The sequence below is a fragment of the Acipenser ruthenus genome, chromosome 8, assembly GCF_902713425.1.
Source record: "Acipenser ruthenus chromosome 8, fAciRut3.2 maternal haplotype, whole genome shotgun sequence".
NCBI lineage: Eukaryota > Metazoa > Chordata > Actinopteri > Acipenseriformes > Acipenseridae > Acipenser > Acipenser ruthenus.
Window position 1 is genome coordinate 19,898,282 of NC_081196.1, and position 25,053 is coordinate 19,923,334.

Genomic DNA, 25,053 nt, shown 5'->3' on the forward strand with positions numbered 1-25,053 from the left:
ATGTCCATAGAGGCATCCTGGGATGGAGACTCGATGGGGCGTCCAGAACCAGAGGTCCAAGAGATGACCCAGGAGACGGGCCTCAACTCTGAGTTTGCCTCAGAGACTGACGCGGCCCTTCCCTCAAGCTCAGTTTGGGTGCTCATGGAGCCAGCCTCCAACTTCCTCCAGGTTCCCTGGAAGGCAGTGCCTGAACAGCGCCAATCTGTTTTCAGATCAGCGCAAGCTCCGACCCCCCAGCCTTTCCCAGTGTTCCTGGATTTTCTGGAGGAGGTCAAATCCTCTTGGCACCACCCGGCCTTGGCAAAGAGCACGGCCTCACTGGCCTCCTTGGAAGGTGCAGAGGTGATGGGGCTAGCACAGTTTCCTCTGGTGGACTCCACCATAGCGGCCTTGGAGCGAGCCCCCCGGTAGGAGACCTTTCCAAGGATCCTGTATGCCCTAACAGCCAATGCAGGATCACAGAAAGCCACCTCAAAAAGGTGCATGCAGCTGAAGTGCAAGTGACACGCCTTGCCGACACAGGAGGTCTCTTGACGGCCTACCTGGATGGCATGCTGCAATCTGTAGCCCTTCCCGAACCGCTAGCTTCAGAGCTGCGTTTGGTCTCGGGTACTCTGCTATAGATATCCGGCTTCCAGGAACAAGCCCTGGACAGAAGCGAACAAGCCCTGGACAGAAGCCTGACAGGCTTGGTGGTGGCACGCAGACAGCTGTGGCTGTCTCAGGCGAGGGTCCCGAATGCAGACAAGTCTATCCTATTGTATGTGCTTATCTCCGCTGGACTATACTTTTGGACCAGCGGTAGAGGAAATATTGCAACGCTCCCACAGGGAGCAAGAGGCATCTCGACAGGTGGCTGCGATGCTCCCCGCCCGTGCTCTGGCACGAGAGAGGGGGAAGTGATGGCGTCTGGTAGTTACCACGGTAACCCGGACAGTTCCAATCCCCACTGCGCCACAGGGCGACCTGAGGCGCCACCTTCAGGCCTCCGCAGCAGCTAATACATGGGGCCATCAGCAAGGAAGGGGGTAACACCTGATGTGGGGCTCCAGCGCATGAGCGCTCAGGGAGACAGTTCCAATGGAACCATCCCAGGCAGCCTCCAAGACAGGCTCTGCCTCAACCTCAGCAGCCCCAACAAGGGCCCTGAAAGCTTACGGCCTCAGACCCTCCAGTTCACACAACACCAGCTGCAATACTGGCGCAATTGCACCTCAGACTCTTGGGTGCTCGCCACTGTACACATCGGTTACGTGCTACAGTTCCGCACGGGACCTCCTCCCTTTCGAGGGATCACGGTTACATCCGTGAACGACCCTTTCCAGGTCTTGGCAAGAAATAGACACACTACTTCTCAAACAAGCCATTCATCTCGTAGAACATACCTCTCAAGAAAAGGGGTTCTACTCGAGATACTTTTTGGTGTGAAAAAGGACGGAGGCCTCCGTCCCATCCTAGACCTGAGACACCTCAATGGGTTCTTGAGGGAGAGGAGGTTCCAGATGGTCGCACATCGCCACATCCTCCAGTCTGTCTGGCCGGGCAACTGGTTTACAACAGTGGCCTCAAAGAATGTGTATTTTCACGTTCCTCCAGCGCATAGGAAATATCTCCGTTTCGCCTTTCAGGGGAGCGTCTTTGAGTTTTCCGTGCTGCCATTCAGCTTCTCCTTAGCCCCCCTCATGTTTTCAAAGTGCATGGATGCCTTCCTAGCTCCTTTGCAGCTGCAAGGGATCAGGGTGATGAACTACCTGGACGACTGGTTAAACTGCTCTCAGTCACAGGAAGGAGTGAAGGCCCACACGGCGATAGTGACAGAGCATCTGGTGAGAATGGGACACACCCTCAATGATGCCAAAAACCATTTAATACTGGTGCAAAGTACGGTCTACTTGGGTCTCCGGCTGAATTCCCTTACAATGTGAGCCTACCTGTCGGACGACAGAGTGGTTGCCATTCGCAACTGTCTGGCCCTGTTTCAACAAGGGTTCACAGTACAACTGGTGTTGTGTCAAAAACTATTGGGTCTGATGGCTGCAGCTTCATCAGCCATCCAACTGGGGTTACTCCACATGTGCCCAATCCAGAGGTGTGGCTACGTCATGGGCCCTCTTTAGAGGAGCTTCATTGACTGACATTTGTACTGCGGCTAGCTGGGCTACGCTGCATACATTCACCAGATTCTAATGACTTAATGTGGTAAATACCTCTACGCCTTCATTTGGCACAAGGGTCCTTGAGGTTGCACACTCAGGCCTCCAACACTAGTTGGCAGCAGCAAGACGTCCCCCAGTGCTACACACACGCCCCTTTCATGTTGGGGACACCACTGCAAGACTGGCTTCCTGCAGTAAGTCTGCAGTTTGTTTTAGGAGTAATAACTTACTCCTAAAACAAACAGTAAGTGCCATTTTTATTACTTTCATTATTTTAAAACCATAATATTATTCAATGATTTTACCCTTTTTTTGTGTACAGGAAACCAAGTCATTATTTAAATGGATGTGTGTACCCATTCACTAAAATAAAAATTGCTCCCTCCATACACATTTTAAACTGGCAATAAGTTAAATATGTAGTTCTATTTTTCCCCAAGCACACTCCTGGTTCTTCGCATGATTCACCGAAAGGCCCAACCATTGAAGGTGGCCAGTGCACAAATGAGCCAGTCGTCCAGATAATTGAGTACTCTGATGCCTTTGAGTCTCAGTGGGGCCAAGATAGCTTCCACGCACTTGAAGAAGTCACAGTGAGCTAGGGAGAGGCCAAATGGCAAGACACGGAACTCTGTTCCTGAAAGGCGAACTGCAGTTACTTCCTGTGCGCTGGTTTTATGGGGATGTGGAAATAGGAGTCTTTGATGTCCACCATAACGAACCAGTCGTCTGGCCTGATTACCTGCAACAGCTGTATCATTATCAACATTTTGATCTTCCTTCGGCTGAGATACAGGTTGACCTGTCTGAGGTTGAAGATCGGTCTGAGGCCACCATCCCGCTTGGGTACTAGGAAGTACCTGGAGCAGAACCCATCCTCCAACTATCATTTTTGCAGCCAAGCTGCTACCTCCTAAAACCACCACAGCAGCATCCTGTGGGTCTGTGACTAAAGTTGCAGTCACACCCTGAAAGGGAGGGGGACCGTGCTTGAACTGCAGTGAGTAGCCGGTCTGAACAGTAGTAGCATCCAGATGTGGTGCACTGATGCCAAAAGTCCAGATGGCTCCTTGAGAAGTGGCCTGTGGCAGCAAATTCCTAGGGCTGCTGCTTAGCTTGGCAGCTTCTGTCTCTGCGCAGGGTGGCGGAACCTTAACACCTCTACAGCGAGCAGACGTGGGCCGGATCCGAACATGTGCTGGTCTTTGAGGCTGCTGGGGCCTGGGGCGCCAGTTTGCTGCTGGTTTACATACTGGAGGTGGTCGCTTGGAAAGCAGGCGAACCAGCTCCTTAGTGGATTCCCATGCATGGTAAGAGTACTGCAGCATCTCGTCCACCGCGGGACCAAACGTATGCCCTGGAGTGATCGGGGTTTCCAGCAGCAGTGCTTTCTCCCCGTCAGGTGTGCCCGGGCCCAGGCAGAAAGAGCACCTGCCTTGCATGTCTCACAGGGATAGAACCTGGGCATGATGCAATGAGCAAGCAATGCTGTATACAGAAACAGTTGTACAGGTGCTGCCTCAATCTGCTTATAGATATCAATCGGGTGGGTCAAGACCTGAGCAGGACCGGTTTGGTGTATTTAACACTGGGTCGGTACTGGATCAGGACCTGTGCAGTACTGGTTCGGAAACTGGTTGACACCAGGCCGGTTCGGTGACTGTAGCACTGGGTCGGTACAGTTCCATTGTTTAGAATATGTTATTGAGGTTCTGTAAATAAATTGAGTTGTCTGTCTGTCCGTTCATTCTTCATCTGTCTTTGTCACACTTACATTCCATATATCTGGAAAATCGCTCATCAAATTTTGAATATTGTATTGCTTATTATTCTTATTCTATATTATTCAGCATATTCTGCTGATATATTTTTAATTTATAGCCATTGCTGACATACTTGTTCCATTTGAAAGTTTTCCCTGTACATAAAATACAACTTTATTTGGCCTGGGTACTGGAGAAGGGACGGAAAAAACCTACCATTTATATATGTTTGCATTCCCAGATTTAATTACTTGCCATTTTCAAACAAAATATGTAATAACTTTAGTTCACGTGTCATTTTGAGTTTTAAGGTTTGTACATTGGAGAGGTTGCAGAAGGATAGTACGAATGGATTTGATGACAGCCCAAACATTCTTCAAACTAAGCAAATTAACCTCAAGGGGATATGTTAAAATATAATTTCCACTTATCAGGTATTGAGTACAGTGGCATTCAGCATGCATGCTTCTCAATTGAACTAATTGTTCCTCAGAGATTTCTCTGAAATGTAATCATTAAACTTTTTTTTTAAATTGCGCACAATCTTTTGTTTAGTGATTGCTGCTCGAGTTTGTGTGAAAACATAATTTTTACATCACCATTTTGTGATTAAAAACATTTCCTCATTTTTTTAAATTTGTATTATTTCACACTAACCTTTTGAAAGTTAATCAAATTCCAAATGTAATGTTATACATTACAAAAAACATATACATAAATTGCCATATTGCCATTATCTAAAAGAAAACAAATTTAGAGACAGGATGTCAAAAACATTAGCTTTTCTTTGTTTTGTTGTGTGTTGTTTCAAAAGCAACATTCATGAATTTAAGCATAAGGAGTGCAGGTGAAAAGACACAATTGAGATACAACTGCACGGTAAAGCAGGTCATGTCAAAAAGAATCTTGCTTGCGAAACTATGCCATATTGTGAAATTTCAACTCAGTTGACTCCACCTGCTTTGTATACTATACCAATCTGCACCTTTAACGACCAGTTTTGCTGAAGGTAAGATGTTGGATTGAGTAGCTATCTTCTGCATCTGGTTCACTTGGCTAAAAACCACCACCCGCCAGACAGCATCAGTGATGACTTATTTTTAAATTATCCTTAATTAGTCCCATTACTTGCAGTTTTAGAAACTGTGTGTTGTCACATTGGCCTATATATTCTTCTATGGGCAAATCCCAGACAAATTTCCCGCTCACAGTTAATGTATTAAATTGGCAATTTGTCTACAGTGGAAAATATGGCCCGTTGTGTAATTCAGTTGGTTTAGGGGTATACATGTGTGCAAATATTAAACATAAATACATGAATAAATAAATAAATGTGAAGTATGGAAAATGGAGGAAAACATGCTGGTGTTATTTTGTTATTCTCAAAGGCCTGTCAGTGATTAGATGGGTAATCACTGCTGAATATAGTACTACTGTAACAGGGCGGAGGCCCTGTGAACACAAGCGAGTGTCTTAACCACTATGTAAAAGAGCCCGGCTCATCGGCATTCGTGGCAATGTGAATATTATTAGTATTATTATTAATTGGTGCTAATAGAGCTTTTAACTTCATCTCATCTCACTGATAGAATTTGTAACAGCAGCGTATCACACCACACTGCCTGTTACACTGAAATAATAGCATGTATGAAAACATGATTGTATTGATTAATATGTAACAAAACAGGCTCTATAGACTGCCATACTGCCCTAGGTCTAGAGTCGAAATGATTACAATCATATTGGTGCTGATCAAACCAGGCAGAGACTGATTTACTTGTTTATTGTATGTATTAAGATGTGCAGCAAATGATGTAGAAACAATGTACGCTTAGGCAGTCATATCTACCTGTTGGCTTATATTGAGTCCTGTGGTGGTGCTTTATATAATGTGTAGTTGTCGTGATGTTCATTTGTAGGCCAGATGCACAATATAATGGCAAGTTTGTATTCCGGTTGCGTTCATGGCAAATTTCCAATTCGGAGAGCCCTTAAAGGTAAATACAAGATATCATCCCACCAAAAATGTTTGTTTTGAAGAACTTTGGGGTTAGCTGGCCAAAGTATTAAAGCACTGCTGCGTTTTTAAGGTGGTTTGTCACTGAATATTTAGCTTTTTACAGAATGTTTTGGGGTCATGATAGGTTTACATTCTTTCTTTATAGGAGAGTTATGTAACCGAGCACCAAAAAAAGAAAACACACTGAGCATATGCTGCTTATATAGGACTTATACTTTTAATGAAAAGCACAACTACAACTACCTTAGCAGCCCCAGAGTTAATAAACTACTGTGCAGACTAAATGTTAACCTTCCCAGTAGTATCCCATTAGAGCTCTCATGCAAGAGTTTTCTCAGCATGCCATGTTAAGTGCTCCAGGATGTAGAGATAATTGTAATATTTTAAGTAAGTGGCAAAAACCTGCAGGACAGGTGTCTGGCATCACAAATAACCTGTACATTAAAAGAATGAGATCCTTTATTTTTTGCAAAGGGTTGACTGTGAGCAGCAGGTGCCAGGAGCACTTATTTTACTGTCTGAGAGGTCTACAATAGTCACTCTATATAACAAGAGCAATTTTCATGGGAGATTTGGCAAAGAAAATGCTGCCTAATAGGGGCATTGCTATAGGGTTGTGGTTTCAGAAAAAGGTACTTATGAGTTTTCATCAGATTTTACAGCCAACAGTGGTTCAAGTGCATGCATGGAAATATACTGATGCACAAAAGAAACGCAACACTCAGGTCTAATATATTTAATCAAATATTTTAAACCTAGATATCAAACATAATCACACAAAAATACAGATGAAAAAATCATGATTTTTCAGTATGAAACGTGACACACTCAAAATGAAAACATTACAAAGTTAGTATCGGGTATGACCTCACTGAGCATTAACACAATCCTGGCAGCACTGACGCATTAACCTGATCAGCCTCTGGATAGACTGCTGTGGGATGTTCCGCCACTCTTCCTGTGCAGCTGCTATCAGCTGGTGAAGGTTGACTGGTTGCGGTTGTCTCATGTGGATGGCACTGGATGTTTGGTCCCACAGATGTTCTATTGGACTCAGGTCAGGAGAAAAATCTGGCCACAGCAAGACCTGACTGTTTTCTGAAGTCGTGCAATTGTAATTCTAGCACTGTGTGGTCTTGCCTTGTCCTGCTGGAAAATCGACACTTCCAGATTGGCTTGCAGGAACGGAAAAACTGTTGCCACAATAACTTCGTCAATGTATCGCGGAGCAGTAAGGTTGCCCTCAATCGTCACCAAAGGCGTTATTGTGTTAAAGGAGATTCCTCCCCACATCATCACACTTCCACTGTCCCACGGTTGGCTTGAACAACACAACAGTCAGTATAATGCTCACCACAACGTCTCCACACACATTGTCTTCCATCAGGTCTGTCAAGGGCAAAACGGCATTCATTTGTGAATAAAACACTCCACCACTCTCTCTGCGGCCACCGCAGATTTTCGCTGGCCCACAGAAGACGGCGATTTTGTCTCTCAGCTGTCAACATGTTATCCCTGAACGGCCTCCGAGCATGCAAATCATTTTCATGCAGACGGCGAGCTACAGTCATTCTGCTGATGCACAGGTTATTGCTTCCTGGAATTTCTCATGCTGTAGCCAATGCAGTCTGAAAACGATTACTCAGATGCATCAGTCGGATATGACGGACCTAGGCCTGTGTGGTGACCCTCTGCCTTCCAGGACGTGTCCTGTCCCTCACAGAGCCGGTTTCCTGGTTTCTCTAGATTAGTCTGCTGATTGTTGATGAAGATCCTGGCAACTTCTCTCACAGACAGGCCTCCTTCAATCATGCCGATGGCAACCAGGCGATCTTCATTACTCAAGCGACGCATGGTCATATCTTTCGCTGTTCTTGCGTTAATTAAAATCATGTATTTTCAAATGGCTATTTATACAGATTCTTAATCAACTAATTTTGTCAATTTTAACTCAACTCAAATACCAAACACTGAGCACCTGGCGTTTTTATGAAATCACATGACTTGAGTTCAGTATTTTGTTATCCCTAGGAACAATACTATCAACAAACCTATCTGCTAACTATTTAAAATGTAAATAACATTATGTATGTGCCCAATGAGCTATTGATGTAAAACTTCGACTGTTGCATTTTTGTGCATCAGTATATAACATGATTAAAAAACAAAAATTGGTCATCAGGTTCCCTTGAATCTAGAAACATTTGAAGGCTAATTCAGCAGTTAAGTTTACAGACTGAAAATGAATAAAGCATCCCTGTAGTCTGTATATCCAAAGCCAAGGTGTTTAAAAAATATGTGGTCTTTGTAATTGATATGGCCATCAGTTAGAACAAATGTGGATGGAAAACATGTTTTACAGAGAGAATACAAAAGGGTTTACAAAGTGAAATTATGTGGCAAACTCAAAAACTCACAGGATAATCATTTCAATCAAAAGTTAATGACAAGCTCACTGGCACATTTCGAAGAGTTATTATAAAACAAGCGAATATTAAGTGTGTACCTTAGATTTTTTTTTTTTTAATTGGAAGATGGGTGGCAGCAGCAACGTCTACTTTACAGGAATGCTTAAAACACTACACTTGAATGACTGGCCGAGAGTGATATTTTGCCTGTATTGTTATCACTTAAATACTTGGATCTTACCTCACCTTTGAATTACCTTAGGTTGTTTGGCTGATTGCATTACAACTTCTCATGAAATAACTTCTCTTTGCATGTGTTAAAATAACTAGCAGCTAGAATTTGGCCTGTGCTTGTGTTTTTTACAATGCATACACTGTGAAAACTACCATATAAATACTACACAATATTCTTTTAAACATGTGTTAATATACTCTGCCTGATACTGTACGTGATCTGAAGTGAAACAGAACAATATGATTACAAGACCTGTGTCTTATCTTTCTGGACTAGGTAAGACAATCTAAATAGCATACATGCATACATCTATACATCCATATTACAGCATGAGCTTCCGCAAAGATGCCGAGGTTAGAGTGCAACTTTTAAATACCTTAAAATCAGTTCACATACCTTATCAGTAACGAGATCCAGAAGTGGTAAAGAGGTAAACTGAAGTTGTTGTGACACAGATTGCCTACACAGTGTGCTGATCTGCAGGTAATGGATCTTGTCTTTTTCAATTGATGACTGCAGGTCTTCAGCTGCTGTATATAGCTTTTTCTAATTTTAACTTTTTTTTCTACAGTTAAAAGGGATCGATGAGCAACTCAGAGGACTCCTCCTCTATCATGTGCTACAAAGTGAATTTAAAATCTAATTTTATGTATAATTTGGAGAAGCCTTTAAGAACACAAATCATAAGACAACAAATCAGAGTTACAGTACTTTTTTTGTGGGCCCGCCTGATAATCCACTGTCACTTCCACTCAGCACTCCAGATAAGATGCGTACTGAGTGTTTTAGGCATTGAAGAAATCTCAATTGCACATGACATTTAAATCTAATGCTTAAAGAATACACATAGCAGTTTTGCTGCACAGCTTGAGTTTGCATGCTATCAAGCTTCTTGTACTTTGTTAGTTCCCGGAGTCTTAATGGTCTATTGTTAATATACTGCAAGCGGTAGTTGGAGAATGGAAATGGATCATGGTAATGTAGCATTTTACTCACCCAAAATACTCACATAGTGTCTAAATTAGTGAGTAAATTACTCAGTGACCCAACACCTTGTCTGGAGCACAGATTCCACTTGTCAGTTGCTAATGGTAAATGATGAAGAATAAAGATGGTGCAAATATAGTGTAGTTGACTACGGATAACAGTATATTATGTTAGGCCTGTGATTTCCATCAGAAACTTCAAAACAGAATTGTTTTTGTTTTTTTTGGATAAAGCAATACAAAGTAAAGTCAAGGTATCCAAATATTTCCTTAAAATGTGTTTTTGGGAAAGGAAACACCACAGTAGTAATTATTTTTCTTAATGCTTATGATTTATTTTCCATACTATTTGCATTTGGCAGGAAACAAATGTTCATCTTAAGGACAGCAAGCTTAGAGCAATTCTGTTTTCAGTCTTGGACAATGAAATAAAATAAAGTTGAATATCATAAGATCAAAACTGGTTTTCCACGTATCTGTGTCATGGAGCCAACTTTGAATGAATACAAGTTACTATGAAATGAAAACAAAATAAAAGGCAGCTTTTCATATATTTTGGTTTTCCACTACTTAACATAACTTAATATACAAAACTGTATGTTCTTAAATTTTAGGTACAATTTCCCTTTTTATAATTATTAGGTATAATTTGTGACTGATTTCTAAATGTCTTCACCCCTAACAGCATTACTCAGCAACAGAAAGGCAAAGAATACACAACCCATTGTCCTCTTGTGTTAATGAAAACTGGTTTAACTAAAGTATACAGCATAAACTTACAATTCAAACCAATACCTAATAAATGTTACCTACCAAACCTAGGTCTACATCACCCATTTCTTGATGACGAAGATGTTTGTTTTATTTCTAAGTCAAAAAAAATTGCATGTCCTTCTTTAAGGTTTTATATGTTGTATCAGTGGACTTAAATTAGCTTCTATTCTATTTCTGTTTATATCTTGTAGGTTAGTAGCATACTTAGATGAATGTTATATTTCACAGAGCATCACCATAACATGGGATAGAATGGAAACTCCCCTATTAAGCACTGGTTTCAAAGCCAGTGCCGAATAGGGGAATTTTCATTCCAACCCGCATTATGGTGACACATTGAAACTCCTTCACAATACATGTTTCAATCTGTAAAGATCCAGTAACCAACACTGATCCTGCTAAAAATGACAGCACTGTTTGCTAGTTTAAAACTAGAACGGTATAGATAGTTGTAGTTTTAACTGAACACTGGAAGCAAGCCCAATAAATTCAAGTTAACAATTTTAATTTAGATATGTTTAAGGTATCTATTTTCATATAAACTTTCCTTTTTCGTTTTTATGTCAGGCCAAATCTTAATACTGGTCATTTTTTAACCCAAACTATAGGGATTTCTAATATGTAGAGCCAGGTTGCTCATTACTCTCACGTTGAAACATTTAGCATTGATGGGTGAATGTGCAGGTGAGACACATTCATTAGGGAGCTAGGCCATTGCATAATTGAGAGACATTCTTTAGATGGCAACAATAAAACAGCAGCATTCTTTACAAGGACAATTGCAAGGTTTAAAGCGAACTGTTGTACTGACACATTTCAAACATTACAGGATACCTATCATTGCATACTTGATTTTTTTTTCATGGAAGGTCACATAGATTTCCAAATTAAACTAAGCAGCTTAACACGTCTATTCAATGCAGGTTTGTCTTCTCTTTTACAGCAGTCATCGTAGCCCAATCATTAATGAGAAAGATCCTCATTTGCAAGCACAATTGCTGTTCTGCACGGAATGTAAACCTAGAAAATTGAAACAAACACATACAGTAATTAGATACATCATTACCCATTTAGTAGGTACAAAATTGCTAGAACCGTTAGTGTGCATTTTGTTCCAAGCAACTGCACCATGTGATTATCTACAAAATTTTCCACATTTTAAATCTGTAACATTCACAAAACACTGAAAAAATCCAAGAGAAAATAGTTTGTATGTGTATGTATCACAATGGTAAAACACCACACATTTAGGCAGGTTTGATGAATAGTACTTCTTGAGAAGCAATTCAAGGTACACCAAAATTTATACTACAAAATGTGACTATATTGGAACAAACTATGTGAAACATCATACTGTACCAAACAATACATGTAGCAGTAAATCTTCAAGTCAAACAAACACTTGTACCATATTAATAACGCTGTGCCATGACATTTATTAAACTGCTGTAATGGTGAAGACATGTATATACTGTGTATTTATTACTTGGATAGTAGCTATATTTACATTGACTTTCTTTGTCGATCAAGATTAGCTCGAGCAAAAAACGTTTGTCACAAACTCAACATATTGTCTCATTTTCAACACCCCGCTGACACGGATGCTCAAACAACTTTTAGGTAAACAAGAAAATGTAAACACATCCAAGAAGACCAAATTTGACTTGTCTCTGGTAAAATCTTATCTAGAGGTCAGACAGCACAGACATCCGGAAGAAATACCTGTGCCCGAGCTTGACACACACCTTGCACATTTTTTTCTCTGTTAAGAAAAAAGATGTCAGTGAGTATTAGTGGTGGCTTGTCATAAGAGGCTATGGAGGCTAAGCCTACGTGTAATTTTGTAATTTTCTAATTATTATCTTACTCACTGTCTCCCAAAAGCCATCTATCACCAATATCACCAAATAAAACTGCTGTTTGTACTCTCAAGGTATCGAAAGACAGTATCTAACACAGACATTTTGATATCTGAGATGGCTGGATTATTAATGGAATTAAAACCTTTCCTGCACATGTACAGGTGCTCATTCACAGCAGGGGACAACATTGCTATTTGAGATCCATCTATGGCAATTTGTTGATCTAATAAATGGCACAGATTAAAGCATGCAGCACATGTACATTTTTCATTTGAATTGTGATTTTTTGCTATTGAAACTCAGTTAGTTCAGCATGCACAGTAAATTCAAGATGGACTTCCAGGTTAATAATGAGCTGACACACATTAAAAGGCTTTTTTAATGGTTTGAAAACCTTTTTTAACCTATCTTTGTTAAGTTAAAACTGATTAATAAAACCCATTTAAATTTTTTTCTATTTAAATATAAAAAATATGTTTTACCTCCCTAAGATTAGTTCTCATTTCTTGGCAATCGGTACTTGATATTAATTCTGAAGAGGATTTGACTGGTGCCTAAATACGCTTCCTTCTGATTAGTCTGCTATATCGACAGCCAGCTAGCATGCTATGCCCTGAAACAGTGTTGCGATGAAAATTGCTACTTGCAGTTGCTGTCTGGCTGTCACAAGTTTCAGTGAAAATCAGCAATGTCGCAGCCCTGCAAAAGTTTTATGTAACCCAAATTTTAATCTGCGAGGTGCCACGACTGCGATTCAGCGCAAACCGCTTTTATGAAACTGACCCGTTTCCTACTAATTCGTACACTCCTACACACAGCATGCAAACCATCTTCGGTCTCAATTGTACTTTCCTCATCACATTTTTTAAAATTTAAATGAACTTTATGGGTTAACAGCTTTTAAAAGTGAATTTCGCCACCTATATTCAACTTGTTCATATATTCAGCTTTTTAGTCAAACACTGTCAGCAGTTAAACTGAATCATATAAATTAAAAATGTTAATCACTTTCCTTGGATGTGTTTTTTATTTATTTTTTATCTCGGCCTCGGCGAGAGTGTTTTTGAGCGCACCGGACTTTAGTACAGAATACAGCCGACCAGAAGCTCTAAAACTGGGGTAGAGAGTGGTTGCGTTGGATCTTAACAACAAAGAGATAGCAGATGAAAAACAAAACAAAACAAAAACCAACAAGAAATATTCAAGTAAACCTCAGTACAGTAGTTGTAGACGTCAGTGTGAATTAAAATGCAGTAAACAGTTGTGCTTGTGTTGACTATGAGAAACACCCAGCAAGCCTGTCCCAGTGTCCAGCTGATGCACTGAGAGTCTCGAGGCTAGGCGTTTATAATTTAAAGGTGCAGAGTGACATTATTGTAGGGAAACAGTAATTTGAAGCATCAAATGTACATATCAATGTGTATACAATCTGTAGGTAAACTGTTTTATTTTTAAATTTGTGTAGTTTTACTTACAGAAAAAAACCAATACACATTCAAGCAGGAGTATAAAAATAAGTAAATCAGGGGCTTCTGAGTGGCGCATCCAGTAAAAGCACTCGCGTGGAGTGCAGGATGCGCCCTATAGTGTGGACAGTGACGGTTCGAGTCCAGGCTATTCCTTTGCCGACTAAGGACGGGAACTCCCAGGGGGCGGCGCACAATTGGCCGAGCATAAAATTAACAAAGTAATTTTATAAGTGCAATAACACACTCCACTGTGTGCAGTAGTTATACAATGACTGCACTTCCTGGGTGGTTGAAGACAAAGCACGCAGGGCGTGCAGTAATTTTATAACTACTGCACATAGTGTTGTGTGGTATTGCTTACTTATATATTCCTCTGTACTAAAACCAAATATAATTTCAAAGCAAGTGCTGTCATCATTAATGCTTAACATAACACTGGCATGCTTTATTATTCATACTTTTTTGTGCTTGAACCTTTAAACATTCTTGGGGTGACTGAAAACTTTATATAACTGTAATCTTTAAATTGCCATAAAGACACAACACTTTGAGAATCGATCTAGAAACTTACAGTAGAAGATATACCTGTTTTTATTCATGGATATTCCCAAAATGTTTCTTTCAAAGGTACACCTGGTGATATGATTTATGGTTTTGATGGTGGAATACCCCTAACCTAGTAACTGGCACTGCTAGCAACAAACACTTGGCTTTACATACTACATTATCAACTTCACAAACAAAGATAAAATGCATGTCTGTAAACTTGGTCAAGGTGTTTTATATCTGTCCTGTTTCATAGACCAATAGTTCTTGAAAAGTCCTATGCACAACTGCATGGTCACAATCGATATTCACAAGCAGATAGACGAAGATAAAATAAAAAATGTTTTGCATTTGAAACTATAATAGTCTGTCTTTAGTGTTGGTGATTCCGTCTAGATGTCCTCGTTTTCTGGTGAGAACCCTAGCAGTGATATAAACTGGTGAATACCCAACTGCAACTCACACAACCTGTCACTAGATGTCTCTGTAAGATCTTATAATACTTTAATGAAAAAACAGCTTGTGGGATCAAATATGTGTATATAAAATGAAAAAACAAACTCTGCATGTTGCACAAAGCTATTATTGTACTGTGAATTGATCTCCCATAAAGAGTGCTATATCACTTTTTTTTCAGGCAATACGATAGCCATTCATGCAAGTGTGCGTTCCAAAGTGAAAGTTGTACTGATATCTGTAATACTGTAATAGTCTTATTTGGAATAAATTAAACCACTCACATGTGGGGTATGAATCATATTAAATAAGAATTCATCAGGGGTTTACCTAGGGCACTGATACAATAACTAGGATGAATCTGAATGAGGAAATTCATAAATTCTGATATAAATGAAAATCTTTCTATGACAATACATACATACACACTGGTCTGGTTTTCACATTATTTCAACTGAAAAATGTCTCAGATATACAAAGATAAATGGATCTACTGTATATATATATAAGAGCGGAATAGTATCCAGGTACATTTCAGACATGTCCTTGTCAAACAACAAATAATACCTTATGATTATTTGGTCTTTATCATAAATCCTAAGAAATCGTTTTGTTTTCTGTATAAACCTGAAGGACACATTTACCACATGAAAAAATAGTGTTTCAGTCCAATGATCCGAATGTTTCCAGCAGCATGTCGTATCCAAACATAAAACATTACATTGCATGAAGAACAATACTTGTATACTGATGTGTTAAAGGAAATATTAATTTCACATGCTTAAAAAGTTCTGGGGATTTTGGAATCTGTATCTAAATCTGTTAATTCAGTGCTATAACCCGAGGTCTTTCTATTGTCAATGTAGGGATCATTTGAGTTCAAACCCATGTTTGGTCAGCCCTTGGAAGCAGTGCTCAGGCCAGGACCAACCATATTAAGTCATGGGTCAATTTTACAGTTAGTAACCTTCTAAAATCCAAGCCATAATTTGTGAAAAAATAAAAGGAAACTTTAAATAAAAAATAAATAAATAAAGTTTTTATTGAGACTTTCAAACATGATACTCAATTAGAAATAGAGTTGGGGATTGAATCTCTCAGTATGTTTACATGCAAGATTACATTAGCGATCGAAGGTTTGAAAGTTCAATAGTACTAACAGGTCACCATAGCTACTAGTTCATATTTGATTGAAAAACCTATTGTTTTACAGGTAATCCATATACATGGAATAAAACATTCATATGCAGTATAAAAATATGTTATATAGAACAGTAATCATGTTTTTATCATTTAAATACAAATACATGTTGTTTATGTACACATAAATAATGCTGCTTGCAATATTATTATTATTATTTATTTATTAGCATCCGGGGCGGCTTACAATTGTTACAAGATATCACATTATTTTTACATACAATTACCCATTTATACAGTTGGGTTTTTACTGGAGCAATCTAGGTAAAGTACCTTGCTCAACGGTACAGCAGCACTGTCCCCCACCTGGGACTGAACCCATGACCCTCTGGTCAAGAGTCCAGAGCCCTAACCACTACTCTACACTGCCGCCCTGATATATACAGTAAGCTTGCATTGCAGCAGCACCAACTGCAGCGGACTTAGGCAAAACAAAGCTTTATTTAACAGACACCGTTCCAAGCAGGTTCTCAGTCACAGTCACATTTTAATACTATAATAGGATTACTACTACGACTACTACTACTAATAATAATATGAACTTACGTCAGTGATCCCTGAGGTTGTACCTCCACGATACATCAAGAGCCACTTGTATAGTTTGCATTCAACATTTTTTGGGTTGTCTGGACATTTAACAAAAAAATGCCAAACAGCAGAGGGTTTGAGACATTTCATGCAATATAGCTTATGCCATATTTCAATGCTTTGCTGTCGATACAGCGAATGAAGAAATTCAAGTTCTGCCTCTAGATAACATGAGCTGGGGAACGGGGGACGGTGCTCAGTTTTCAAAATAAAAATGTTAGCGTATGTTTCATACTTATTCTACCATAACACTTCTCTTACAATGTCTTGTACATATTTTACAGAAGCAATACAGCTATACGTGCCCCCCAGTGCTTTGGCATAATATACCCTGCTCCAATGCATATGGCGATGCCATAGAGTTGTTACGTATAATGATTTGGTAGTGGATTTTTTTTTTTCAAAGTAATATGCATTATGCAAATCAAAAGATCGAATTTTGCACGAGTGACATTTAATGTGTGATTTATAGTATTCACACATTATCAAACGGTTTCTGTTAACAGAGAAAAAAAAAAGAAAAAAACAACTGATAGTGTGAATGCTGCCTGATGAACCTCTGAATTCCTGGCTAGCGAACTAACCTTTGAACACAGTCCTAGTTTTAATTAACAACATTTAAGTCCAACATGTTAAACTAAGTTGTTACCTAAGCGCAAAAAAATATAATTCTGCATATCTAAAGCCCCTTTCACGCTGGCAATCCTACCAGGGTCACAATCCCACGTAGTGTGAAACCACATACCTGGGTTGTACCTGGGTTGACCCAGATCCCAGCAACCCACCTTAGGATGTGGGTCGACACGCTTTGACCCGGGTTGAGCGAGACAAAATGCACTATGGTCGTTTGCGAGCCAAAGCAATAACCAACAGTCACGCCTGTGTGAAGGTTTAACTTCTGCAAGGAACATTTCTGTTTATTCTGTTTAGCCATATTTTTGTTGATTGAGACACACCATGAGCCAGACTGCAGCAGAGATGAAGAAACATTTGCTTTTATGAAAGTGTCTGTAACAAGCTTTGTCATAAAGCTCTAAGTATTTTTTCAATGACAAGTATTATTGTTTTCGCCGTCATTTTGAATACTGCTTCACCCTGCAGGACCACATGCATTGAAGCTGTTCTCTGATTGCTCAATGCCTTAGTTGACGCACATCAAACCGCAAAAAATAGGATTCAATCCTATTTATTTCGTGCCGCTCCTGTGTCGCCTGTCGCCACGTGTGGTGTGAAATATACTTATCAGAAGTAAAGGTTCTATTCATTTGGCGCATTGCTGCACAGTTCCACTTGCCACATCGCGTCTGGTGGGTAGCAGCCTTAAAAGAGGTTTCAAAGATAATAGCTATCTGCGTGAAGGTAAGACCTGAATATGGTGTACATTAAAACAAAATACATTAAATCTATGATTTGTGAATAATATATTTAAAGTCTGTAAGCCGGATTAGAGGTCTGACTGAAAGTTACGGGTCCTGTTAAGTTTATTTAGCTCGCCAAATCAGGAGCCAGGATTTATTCCTGTTAAAATAAGCCATGTTCCCACTGAAACACATAAACATGGAACACTGTCCTGTTTAAACTCATCCTTTGTTGTTGACAGTGCTTTATCCACCAAAGACTGAGTTAGGAACCCAGAACCGTGTTCAAAGTTATACTGTAAATAAAGAAGCTTTGTAGCAATTTGTAATTATGAAAACTTTTTTTTTTTTTTTTTTTACATTATGTTTATGTATAATTGTATCACTTTAAGCAAACAATATGAAATGCTAAACTGAAATCGCAAGCCCTTTTCTAAGTGTTATGTTTGAAATGTATAATACTATAATTAACTACTTGTTGAAATGATTGTTGCGTAATACAATGGTATTCGGTTTTCTGTTGAATTGTTCTGACTGTTTACAGTCACATTGACGAATCCAGTTTTCTGTGGATTCGTTGCACAAACTATGGAATTGTTAATCAACAATATATCTGCTCGGCACTCCCCTTCTATTCAAAGCCACGAAGACACTTTTAGTTAGAAGATTCGTAAAATTAATCAATGAAAAGATCAATGTCATAGAAATGTTTTAATTGTGGGGAACTGTTCCCTAACAGAATGGCGCCAGGTTTACAGAAGCCAAATCACAAGTTTTCTAAATTCCTGACTAGAGACAATGCTCTCACACATGGGCAAGACTAGAGAAAGGAAAGTATTTACTTGAACTAATATTGCAAAGCAGTTGTGAAAAATGAGAATATTTTGAATGTTAATCTTAAGAACGGAAATCTTCAGCTGTCTACTGACTTTGAAACCAAACAGTATGCCTTCTGTATTGGTAAATGTAAATAAATAAGTAGATAGAAAACTAAACAATGGGTGAACATAGTACTTATTTATCATAGTAAATATTAAATGGATAAAATACTGCAGCTGTAAAAAAAAAAAAAAAAAAGTAAATATTGAAAAATACAAGTATTGAAACGTGTCTATACAGAATTAAAGCCATAAAGCCACTAAAATACTGATTGTTTGTTGCCAGAGCAACAGAACTAATCTTCTAATAATTCAGCATACAGATCCTATACATACAGACGGCAGATGCACACATATTTAAATCCTGCCAATAAAAATATGAGATGTTAAACAGTAAACTTGTATGCCACACCACAAATTGTGGGGATTTTAAAAGCTGCTACAACCTCATCCCATCATGGGATTTGCTATTGATTAATCACAACAGCAATCTTTGTATGATACGAAAGCAGACATTGGTTTATGCTGCTACTATACTTTTACCGGCTTATAAATAAATAGCCATTAACAATACAAAACAACCACTGTAACAAAGCTAACTAATGGTTTTGGACATTTTATGCAATGTCAGTTTTAAAAAATTGCACACAGTTATCTAGCATTTTTAAAAAGGCAAGATAATTAAAATTGAATCTAAAGGATTATGGTAAAGAATGCTATAAACAAATGTCATCACAAAAAGTGTGACATATAAGGAGGTACTATATGTACCTAGAGTATGGATCCCTAGCAGGGATTAAAAATGTTCAGTTAACCCCTGTGCTTTCTCATTAATTACACTGAACAAGTGTAGGCACCAGCTTGATCTTCATTGAGCTATGCTGCCCCTAATACAATCTTCGCCTTGCTGCGTCATATAACAGTGATCCTGTAGGGTTGTGAGTCTTAAAAGGAAACTTATGTAAGATTATTTATCGAATATATAATATCATCATACTTTATCTGCCACACCTAATTGTTCTTTGTATCTATAAATAATTTGTACAACTATTCCTGGCTATTAAAAAATAAAAATTAAAATCAGATTTAAGTCAATTAATTTGTCAGAAAGTATCTGTAGTAATAAATAAAATGGCTTTGCATACATTATTCTGAATATTATACTTCCATTAGACCATGTGAAGAACAATTGATAGACAAAAGATGTACAGCTATGGCCAAAAGTTTTGTATCACCCTATAGAATTAACAAATTTTAAATTCGAATGAAACCTGCTGACTAATGTTACGTTAACATATTAAATTACATACCGCTTTGTAGTTTTGTAGAAACTGAAAATTGATGTGTTTATTTTTAATAATCAAAAATAACAGATTTTGACAAATAATAATAAAAATCGAATCCCCCCCCCCCCCCCCGAACTGACCAAAAAATACAAGCCCTATTCAAATGTAGTTTTATATCAACTTAACTTGCTCCAAATAATACATACTCTAATGGAAAAAGTGTTTGAAGCTAGGCATTCTAATGCAAAGTAGTAAAGACTTGTTGTGTGTAAACATGCTGCTACCATCTTCTGAAGTAAGCCTCGAGGGTTCTCGTCTTGGATGTTTAGCTGTCTAATTTTCATTCGCCATATAGACTTTTAAGTAGCGGCAATAAAGTGACAGCTGACAGGTCTCCTCTACATTAAGAATTGTACACTATATTACCGGAATGTATGAGTAATCTGTGTATTTATCCAGTCTTACTCTTACAACTTGCTATCTCAAACAAAAAAATCTCTGATAGGATTCAGGACATTCAGAATTCTACACCATCTTTCTTTTTGAAACTAAAGTCATGAACAATTAGTTTAGAATGCGAGTCCTCCAGAATCAGGGGTAATCTCTTTGGTATTCTTTGATACTATAAACTTGCCTTTTATACTTTTGTATCTAGGCCAAAGAATTATGTAATTGTTAAATTATGTTTCTGTATTTAGTCAAAACATTATTGTTCTATGTATATAAGGTTAAACTGACTAATCCAAAAAGTCTTCTTCATTCACATTGGGTAAAGACATCATCGGTAAAACCCTGCTGTTGGAGTGAAGACTGAAGCTTTCAGCTGCAAAGCAGAGGACTGCTAAGAATTAGAAAGCTACTTGGACTTGCATTTGAGCCAGAGTGAAAGAAAGCAGCAGGCAGAAGTTAAATCAGCAATACGAGTAGGAAAGTAGGATTGAGTCGGATACGTAGGTAATCTCAGTTTCCATTCAAATGCATGAAGCATGGCTACACCAGTAAGGGATAAGCACCGTGGCTTTAAGCAGAATCAGCTTTGCAATCTTTTCTTCTTTTGATGGTCTACTATGTCCACAAAAAACATTCCTTTGGTAAAGACAATATTGCCTTTGGAAAAACTGAGATACTGGAAAGAGATTCTGGAAAGCAGGGTGGAGTCCAGGTCATTCACAATAATGCCTGCAAAAAGCAAAGGGTCACTAAGTAATCTACAGTAATCTTTGGATTAACTAGTTTGGGCTGCCTGAATTCATTTGGGCTGCCAAACTCTCTTCAAATCCCACAACACAATAATTGTGATAATGCACACTGTTACTTATTCCACTGAAAAAATAATCCAGGAACATCTCTGGAAGCATCTAGACAAAAATCCAATTGTAACCTTAAATCGACAATTTTACCCTTAGTCACAAAACTGCTATTCAGTCCCAGAAAGGATGAATGAAATATTCTTTCTTTATAGAATAAAATGCTCTTCAAAATGTGGATTTTACCTCAGCACTTAGCAGTGGAAGAATTTACAACCTGCAGTGAAACATACACAAATTGACACTGATTGATTTCAAGACTGAATGTACATGAAAATGAAAAGAACATTTATAAAACAATCTTAATTTTTTTTTTTTTATATAGTTTTCCAGTTGTGGAAATATTTATAAATATGCTGTTTAGTATTGATGGTGCAGTTCTTAAAACAGCTGTTATTTATCTGATACAGTCAGCACTCGGTTATCCGTTACCCAGATACACATCAGTCGTGTTTTACCACCCTTGTATTAAGAATAAAATCAATCCCCATTATATATATATACGTAACAAATTAATGCATTTACCCGTCACATGCGATTTCTGACTCTGTCACCAGTTTTCTGATACAAAGCCCATCTCTTCAATGGTACAATGTACTTGTTTATCCATCACAGCCCATGTCTTTTTTTTTCTTTATTGTGCAGTTACACAGCACTTCCTACCATTTTCACATGATGAAAATGCAGCTAAAACAAAGCGAACGAGACAAGCTATGATAATGTAAAAAGTTAATCATTAAACAGTTTTAGATACTGTGATGATTTTTTTTAAAAATCTGTGCTCTTTAGTTATTTTTGTGCATTTTCATTCACAAGTGAACTGTGACATTAGGGCCTTTTCGAGTACTATATTCTGCAATTTTGAATACTGACTTGGGATACTGTTTTAATTCTGGAAACTTTTTTTTTTTTTTATCTTTTGCTAAATTGCATTGCCTTTTACGGTTTACGCAGTTCTGTGCATGGTTAACATTTTGATTTCATTTTGCTGTTGGGTCGTTAATGGGGAATTTTACATACTGTTACAATACGTACCGGATTTAAAGGTATGTACTGGATTACAGTGCACGTGTCCACAGTCGTCTCTTTTGGCAACTGATATGATCAGAATGATATAGTTCTGAATTAAAATACTACTTCTGTTGAAAATATAGTAATGAACCAAGAAAACCAACTACAGTACATCTAAATGGAAGTCTACTTATTTTAAAACACAGTCCTTTCACTATGTATTTTTTAAATTGTATCTTTATTGTGTTCCCTGAAAAACGGACAAGAGTTGGAAAGGGCCAAAATGAAATAATCAGATATGTGTCACACTCGTTTAACTGTCACTGAAGTCAAAATTGTATAGGGTCGGATATGTGAGTTCTAACTGTGTTATTTCTCGGCTTCAAGAATAAAAAAATGCTTTTTGAAATGATGTTCCTCTTCTGCATAAAAACCCTATCTATTTTTAATAGCCAGCTTCTTAATTGTGAATCCAGCTTGAAGGGAAGCAACTAATGTCATGACCCCTATAATATCAATTATGCATGCCAGACTTACATTTCCATGTTAAATAGACTATACAATCCTTCTGGTAATGGATTGGTTTCCTTCCATAGACTCATCCCATTTGTGATGAGTCTATGGATAGAAAACAGCAGGCATACTATCAACCGAAAAAAATAACTTGAACAATATACATGGTAAACTGACTATTCCAATAATTACATTTTTGAAACCTAGATCTAATTTTCAAGCCGAGATGATGGAAAATGGAATATTAAAAAAAAAAAAATCTTAATTCTTTTGATGTTTTTGCTGTGCTTTTTTGTCAAAATTGTTTAAGGCAATATTCTTTATTGAAATGGAACCCAGAGCTCATCTAAAAGATCTAAGACCTTAATAATTATTCTATAGTCGTACTCACTTAATTGAAATGAAAGTTACTTGGAATACCTTTTATAACTCATTTATTTGCACAGAATACAAAATTACATACAGTTTCTTAGGATCAGCAAGAAACTATGCAATGGTCTAAAATAATTAACATATTAGCCATCATCATTGTTCAAGCTACGGGGAAGCCTTATGAGCTTCCAAATTGATCAGTAAGAAGGTCCACTCATTTGCAAAATTACTAAATTAAATGAGCTGTGTCTTGTATATTTTAGCCACTGTGACAGAAAAATAGTGACAGCTTTGTTTACATACTCAGCCCAAAGCATTTGCTGTGAGCACCAAGCATGCCAGCATTTACAACACAAACAAATATATGTGACTTGTCACTCCATACTTCACAATTTGAAATTTACAGCCTGAATGTTCTATTTTTGTATTTACTGGCAAGTTACACCAGATCATTCTTTCTTAAATTAAATATTTCTTATTAAATAGTTATTGAAATATGACACTTTCTTAATGAAACATTACAATGTTGGACTTTTTCTTGCTCTTTAACTTATTAAAATTCCGTGGAACTCCATGCCTGAATTTGTATACCAGTGTTGTGGAAAGTACACATAGCTGGTTTCACAGATCCCGATTAGCAATAATCTCACACTACTTTACCTAAAGTAAAATTGGATAGTCCAAGATTAGTGCTAATTGTGGTCTGTGAAACCAGCTGTTAAATTTGTAATGCTGGGCCAATGTAATTCTCTCTAGTACTCTGCCCTCCAGACTGAAGCAGGTTTTAATACAATTGCTTTTCCAGGCAGAGATGGTCTGTTTTTAATTTGTTTCCCTTTACATGTTTGGCAAAGGCTATGAACTGCTGACACCATGTAGTTGACACATTCCTTAAATGAATAAATAAATACATAAATAAATACCACAGTAACTGTTCGGTAACCTGTGGCACACTGTGGTGGCAGTTAACACACCTACCAGGGATCTTTTCCATGGGACCCACTATAGTGGCAATGAGCTTGTCTAATGTCCAACTGGTAGTTTCCTTTCTTTACTCTAGTAGTAAAATGAAATGAGTCGTGGAATTTAGGTACCGCTTCTGGCAGGAAGGCTGGATTTGGTCGGAAAGATTTAATCTTTATCTTTGAGGATCTATATGTATGGTCTGACAATCACAAGGGCTTGTCTGCAGCTTGCTGATTTTTCTTGCAGAGGTTATTCTGGTCAACAATGCAATTTTGACTATCATGTGTTTAAGCTGAAGTTCTTACTGATTCAAAGACGGTAGTGTTAGTCTGCATAGGGCCTAATGAGGGGCACTTTACATATCCCAATGGAAATTTATAATTTCTATACATTTCTCAAAAACAAATAGTTAATGGAAAAATCTTTTGTAGCAAAAGTTTTGCTTTTGTGGATAAATAAACTTACAAGAAATAGATGTCTACATTTATTTATTTCAGCAATTTTTTTGCAAAACTCCAAACATGCTAATTCAAAAGTATTCATACCCTTCGATGCCATGATAGTATTGTCTACAAGGTGTTAGAAATTTCGATATGATCATGCAGAACCTAATTCTAGAAAAGTCTACAAAACTTGGTTTAAAGTGCAAGTGGACGTTTCAACACGGCAACAATCCAAAGCACACATCAAAATCTACTTCAGAATGGTTACAGAAGAATAGAATCAAGGTTCTGGAATGGCCTAGTCAAAGTCCCGATCTAAATCCAATACAGAATCTTTGGTATGAGTTGAAGAAGGCTGTGCACAAGAGAAGTCCTCGGAATTTGAATGAACTTGAACAATTTTGCATTGAAGAATGGTCAAAAATCACTAAAGAATCATGCCAAAAGCTCATT

General features: G+C 38.1%; 1 protein-coding gene across 1 annotated transcript in view; it reads right to left on the reverse strand.

Moving 5' to 3' along the window:
• Positions 1-9,881: 9,881 nt before the first annotated feature.
• The window catches only part of LOC117972646 (1,4-alpha-glucan-branching enzyme-like), a 268,712-nt gene continuing 253,540 nt past the window's right edge, over positions 9,882-25,053 (reverse strand). Inside the window, exon 17 of the mRNA XM_059028691.1 lies at positions 9,882-11,365. Within this exon, the coding sequence (XP_058884674.1) occupies positions 11,309-11,365 (57 nt within the window). The 3' untranslated portion in view covers positions 9,882-11,308. The remainder of the gene's footprint in view (positions 11,366-25,053) is intronic.